General features: G+C 32.7%; 1 protein-coding gene across 1 annotated transcript; it reads right to left on the bottom strand.

The window, feature by feature from the left end:
* Positions 1-5,086: 5,086 nt before the first annotated feature.
* LOC149561222 (GRAS family protein RAM1-like) lies at positions 5,087-6,310 on the bottom strand. Its single transcript, XM_089827768.1, has one exon. The coding sequence runs from the start codon at positions 6,308-6,310 to the stop codon at positions 5,087-5,089; it is 1,224 nt and encodes a 407-aa protein (XP_089683894.1).
* Between the last annotated feature and the right edge of the window lie 577 nt (positions 6,311-6,887).

The raw sequence follows: 6,887 nt of genomic DNA on the forward strand, positions 1-6,887 counted from the left end.
AATTTGCTAGTATGATCATTCATGCTATCTCTTATGTTCATTTTCAAATGAGTTAATTGCCTCTTAATATCCATTGCTTTGAACTTGCTAGTTATTTCATACATTGTTTGCAAAGTTTCCCATATTTTTTCTGTTGTTTTAAACTTTGAAGCTAAGGTCTAATCCCTGGACTAATTTGCCATAAAAGTGTATCATGCACATTCATATCGTTTCTATTCCATTTATCATGTTCACTTTGATCCATAGGGTCTTCATCTGTGAGTACTTCCCATAAGTCTTTCATTTCTAAAATTAACTCCATTTCACATTTCCAAATAGCATAATTTGAAACATCAAATTTTTTACTAACCACAAGACTAGACATCTCACTCCTAGGCATTCCAATCACGAGCCAACAGACATGCCCACAACTGGATAAATATGAAGCCTCTAGCAAATACCATGCCTTGATTTTGGCATTCTTATGAACCAATCAAACAAGAACTTCAAAAACAAGCTTACAACTGACAAATATTTAAAACTTTATCAAACTACTCACTTCAAATAAATCACCACATTCTACTTTCCAAATGATTATTTCACAAACACTCATGAACAAAGAACATATTGGCAAGATTGAAGCAAACAACAATTTTATCTGCCAAGAAAAATTTGCACTTCTCAATTACACATAAATCTCTCAACACTTAAAGTATCAAAATCTTCAATAAATTGCTCCACAAATCAACTTAGTCATCCAATATGTAATATCTCAAAAGATTTCTTCCACCAATAGACAATCTTCCAATTAAGAGCCTTTCATCAAAAAAACAAAACTTATTTTACTGTACTTTAAATTTATCATTTATTAACTGACACTCAAACGTACCTTCAGTCTTTTACTATCCTTCCACATTTTGAATCAACAGATGATAATATGTTCAGCAGCTTCTCTATATTAGTGTAATGGGGCCAACAACGTCATCACAGCAAGCTTCCCTCAGCTTCAATCTTCAAATTAAAACTCACCCTTCTTTACCAAAGGCTATGATACCATGAAAATATATTAAAACACATAGCACAACAAATAACACGGCACAATGCTCTGGAAATGAGCGCCGCTATGCATAGCCCAGACCTTCTATTTATAGGCAAAATTGCATTTAATGTAAATGCTGTTGTAGTGGTGTCAGTAGTTACAATATTAATGAAAGTTGTTGAGGTAGTCGGCTGTAGGCGGCAGTGAGCGACTGCACATGTTTAAAGTCTGTTTCGGGAGAGTTCTTTGGTCTGTGCCGACCAAGCTAGAGGGATTAAATTAATTTACATTAACATAAGATCCAATGGACAATTGAAATATGCCACATGTTTTATCTCTAAGCTTTTATATTATAGTTGTACACAGGTTATTCTGTCCGTCAATTCCGAGTTGTTAAATTTAACTTGTAAATATATTTTTCTATCTTTAAATGAAGCTTAAAATATGCTTTGGACGTTTTGATTAGCGTTATAAAAATAAAATATAATAATAGGTTAGAAATTGAAAATATAATTGAAAAATGGTTGTGAAATTATATATTAACAATAAGTATATCAAAGAATAAGCTCTCTTGGATCTAAGGACTTGTTTGGCAATGGGAATACAAGCAGAATAGGCATATGTATATTCTTAAAATTTTGAATTCTTCATTTGGATGCACCAAATCAGAATTGGAATGCAAAATAAAATAGGAATACATATTCCAATTTTGGCCCAAAAATGAGGTTTTATAATTCCACCTAAATAGATAGAATTGAAATTGGAATACATATTCCTATTCCAATTTTGTTTATTTTAGAAAACATAATTTTTTGGGTCTGTGAATTTTCCATCAAATTCTGGTAGAACCAAACAAAGAATAGGAATACCTACCCGCATTTTCTATTCTAGAAATGCTATTCCTATTCCCCTATTCCTATTCCTACAACCAAACAGGCCCTAAAAGTCTATACCTTGTGAAAAGTGGAACATGGATCTGTTCTATGGTTAAAATATACTGATTGAACAAGAGAATCATTTGGTTGTTAGAATCGAATAGGAATATTGTTCAAATTTCAAATCCTCAAATTGGCTACACCAAATCAGAATTACTAATAGGGATTTGGATTTCCATTTTAGCCCCAAAATGAGCATCTTCTATTCCACCTAAATAGGTGTTATTGAAATTGCAATTCTTATTCTTATTTTGACTTTTTCATATTAGACAAAAACTTCTTGTCGACTATAACTCATGTGCATTAGCACAATGAGCTAGAGCCCACGAAGAAGAGTTAGGTTAGTTGAATTTAGAGTAGTAGAGCATTTTAGGCATTGTTGTTTAACATGACCATCATCCACATGACATCAATTTCCTCCAATTGACTTATTGATCTCACTCGTCACTATTGAGCTAAACAAAATAGAAACATCCAAATTGATCCTTGCAATCTTCTAACATTAAACTCATCACAAGCTCTAGTCTCATAGTGATGAGATAACACATCTACACATGATTTGAACATTAGATCACATAGAGAAAGTAGGCATTTAGCATGAAGAACACAAAAGTTTGATCTAATTCAACCATTTTGTTTTGAACAATGACACAAACCTAGGGTTATTTTTGAAGTCCAAGGATTCAATCTAGCATGCGACATTTCTAGCAATACATCTTTTATAGGAGATCACAAGACTATGACATCACCATAGTTCCATTAGATAACCTGAGACACAAAGAGATCTGTAATTAAAGCACTTACAACAACCTCTGTAGATAAACTAGGATTTGTAGAGTTTGTAAGGTTTTGAGTGTGAGAAAGCTACACCTTCACACTATCCTTTAATAGGCTCAATTTCAATTTCAAATCAAATTTTAATTTCAACCAAAATTCTAATTTTAGTTTTGTAGAACCAAATAGGGTGTGGCATAATAAATTAGGAGTTAAAAATTTTTGATTAACAAATAAAGAATAATGAATTCCAATGCCCAATCCCTATTGTCATGGCCAAACAAACCCTAAATCTTGAAAACCTAGTGGTTTTATTTCGCCTTCGACTATAGGATAAAGTAATATAAGTTTAGATAATGTTTATTCTATCCCAACTTTATTGCTTAGAGTTGTTAATTATTTTATTTGGGAGAAGATTGATTGAACCAAGTATGTGAGTGAAGTCTTAGAAAAAAATATTAGAAGCGTATTATGGTCATGTTTTTAAAGTGTAACTCTTATAATAACCACACACACACACACACACAGATGATTTTTTTAATACTAATGATTAATTATTAATGTGAGGGTTGATATTAAGTTACTGGTGCAAGATCAATTGAAAAGGAAAAATATGTTTAACGTAATCTCAAGATGAGAAATATTACTAAATGATATGCACCAAGATCTCATCTTGGCCGCCATTTGTTTCTCTACCTTCATTTGTAGTATCTTATTAAGATCCTTTAGTTACCTCTTGAAGTAGATTGAATTTACAAAATTCCTAGTCCAAAGAGCTCTATTTATTAGATAATTCAATTGTAATTGTATAGTTATATATTTTAGTTTCTTAGAATATTATTAAGGGCATGCGTATTGACCTAATTTTTGCATGCAATAAAAATCCAATTCATCTTTGGTTACAATAGCCAAGATCAAATCAAAACAATGCAAAATATTAATCATTGAATAAAGTAGGTTCAAAATTGTAGATCAAAGCACAATGTAAGTTGTATATGCTTTTAGAAAATAATTTTAAAATTTATCAATATACAAGTAAAAAATGTACCTAATGTGAATCCATTCATAAATACTTTTTATTGTCGAAATACTTGATAACTACTTATCAAGAACTAAAATCAACTAAGCCAAATTTCAATCTTAGCTTCCAAAAAAATTTCAATAAGAACATATACCTTTTATCACTTTAATTATATTACATATTAATTGTACTCATTGAATTGCAAATTTTAAAAGTAGATATATAATGAATAATAAAACACTTAAAATTCATTAAATAAAAAATATTATTATGAATATATTTAACTTAATTTTTTAAAAAAGAAATTAAGTTACAAATCCTTTTATTAATTTTCTCTTCCAATAAATAAATGAAAATTCATTTAAAAGCTGTATGATAAATAATAATGACTTTTCAAATTAATAATGCATTGTCCTTCCAAAGAAAATTAAAATTTTAAAAAAACTAAGCTTAAAATTACATATTTTATTTTCACCCAAAACACAAAAATCTATGTATTGGATTATAATTTGGTAACTTTTTTGTTACTGTGTTTGATACAATTTTTGTTGTTTCTATATCAACATGGCTGTCTTGTTGTTCAATGTATATGAAAATATAGACTATCTTGTAAATAATATATTATGATGATCATTATTTGTTTTTAATTGTACATGGGAATAACATGTGCTTTATGGTTTGGTAAATTGATTCACGTTTGTAAGTAGCCTCTTTTATAAAGGCATTTGTATGTCTCTCTTTATATTATGATTGGTAATAGCTTGTGTCAATCATATATATAGTCCAATTTTGATTGACATTTACCTTGAGATAATTGGAAGTTTCCTTTCTAATTTTTTCTTCCATAAACCTTCAAACTAATTACTAATATATTAATTAAATATTAAAATACCTTGCCACTTTCATTAAAACTATAATAATAATTAATAAACTTTATAATTATATTAATAAAAAGAAAATTCAAATTATAGTACTTCTATTAAGATTTTTTACATAGTAATATGATAAAAGCCTATTTTCGTTTAAATTATTATGATTTCTACCGATCACTTTTACTTTTCTAAAACTGAATACAATTCTGAACTAAATTGATGCAGCATCAATAATAACATGATTCGAAGAAACGAAATTTTTAACCATAACAAGTTGTGCTGTTTTTCTTCCCGTGCTTACAAATTATCAACTGTACATAAAATGAGTGAAGAAAACTAAAGGAGCCCAAACAGTCACCATATTCAACTACTGTTCATGCAAATGGGATGACAAACTCCGTGCAATTTACAATTATATATTAACAATACGAAGATATTTGTTTCAGCAATCGCCATGAACAAGAGTTTAGACACCACTCCATGCCGATACTCCAAATAGCGGTGTTCCTTTCCACATCACAATTATGGCATGTCCGTTAGCCTCCAGACTGTAATATTCCTTGAAAACGCATTCTTCTAACAATAATGTAGCCTGATACATAGCTTGAAAGCTGAAGCTCATTTCCCGGAACCCTTTTAGTATGAACAAAGACCTCCACACATCAGTTTTGACATGCCTAGAGGTTCTCGCCTTCCCTTCATACACAATCATATTCCTCATGGGCCGTCCAGCAATTAATTCTTCATGCTTCACTCTCTTCACATCATTTCTGTCTGCAAAAGTAACATCCAAAACATCACAATACGCCACGCCAAAGGAAACCACCTTGCTGAATCTATTCACAAAAGAGGGAGAATTATCCTGCGCTTCTACTTCGACATTCACCATTATCCTTGGCCTCAGTTTCTTTAAAACAATTAAGAGATTTTCCAGGAGAAATGGGTTGTATAACAAATTTCCCAGAACAAATGGAGCATAAATTGCCAACGCCTCGCCAGTTTCAACGGTGAAAAACCCTTCCTTAATGACCTCTATGCCTGCAATCTCCACCATTTTGTACGACAATGGAATTGCCAAAGATGAAGCAAGCTCATGTACTCTTTTTCCGCTTTTGCAGAGCTCCTTGCCGTGCATCCCAACTGCTGTAATCTTGAGAAGCTCAAGCGCAGGCAAAGAAGAGGAGAGGGATCTGTGTGCTAAGTACACCATTAATACGGTCCAGTGCGACCCAGTTCGCATGCCCAGATCAATTACATGAGTCTTCTGGGCGTTTCCTACGACGTCTATGATTGCCTGCACAGACGTGAACTGTATCACTTTGACATAGGGCAGAGCTTTGTTAGAGTAAGCAAGAAGATCGCAAAGCTCATTTTTGTCAATCTCCACGTCAATATCGGAGATAAAATGTTCAATTGGCTTAGCTGAATTATTTGGCATCCCGAGAGTCTGGAGCTCGATTCTCTCCTGTAGGGCGCCGGAGATATAATAGCCGAACCTCTGTGTGGCATTCCCTATCTGACAAGACAAACTTTTGCATTTTGTCACTAGTTCAGCAGCCTCGTCATTTTTCCCATCCCCTATCATTTTTCCACAGTCTTGCAGAAGTTGAACCAATTCCAACCCGTTCTCTTTCTCTTCATCAACGCATAAAGTTAAGCGCTCAGGTGCTTCCAAATTTGTTGGCAGCATTAATTTCTATCAACTGTCGGCAACCTTATGGTTGGTTAACCGTCCACCTTCCAACCCACACTCAGCACCGTCCACATTAAAAGCAGACAAACAGCAGCATACAGCCGCCCAAGTTCATTTCAGAATCAGTCTTCAACTACCAGTAGTTGCATATATTAATTGATATAGATTAATATTATATGTCATGCAATACATGTGTTCGATATTCTAGAGAGTTCTCAGACCTCTATAAATAGAGGCATTATGTAAGGATTTTAGTATCAGATGTTTATCTGATCATGGTGGATCAGTAGAGCCCATTTTGGATTTCTCATTGTGGATCATGAGTGGATGGAATGCTGTAGCATTCTAAGGACTAGTAATGGAGTTTAGTTATGTTAATGAGTATGAAGTGCTGTAGCACAACTTGATGTCTTCGTGTTTGTCTTTGATCCACTCTATCCACCTCCTTCAAGTGGTATCAGAGATAATGGAATATGATCCTAGAGATTGTGGAGAGCTCAAGAAGTTTAAAATTGGTGAAGAGTGTTGTGGCATCGTAGCCCAACAAGCGATGGCATTTGAAGTTATCTTCTGC

Source organism: Cupressus sempervirens, chromosome 4 (genome assembly GCF_028749045.1).
Source record: "Cupressus sempervirens isolate cs-2001-9-10 chromosome 4, ASM2874904v1, whole genome shotgun sequence".
NCBI classification, from domain to species: domain Eukaryota; kingdom Viridiplantae; phylum Streptophyta; class Pinopsida; order Cupressales; family Cupressaceae; genus Cupressus; species Cupressus sempervirens.

Coding starts and splice junctions, on each gene's coding strand:
- LOC149561222 (XM_089827768.1), bottom strand. CDS start 6,310: ATGCTGCCAACAAATTTGGAAGCACCTGAGCGCTTAACTTTATGCGTT.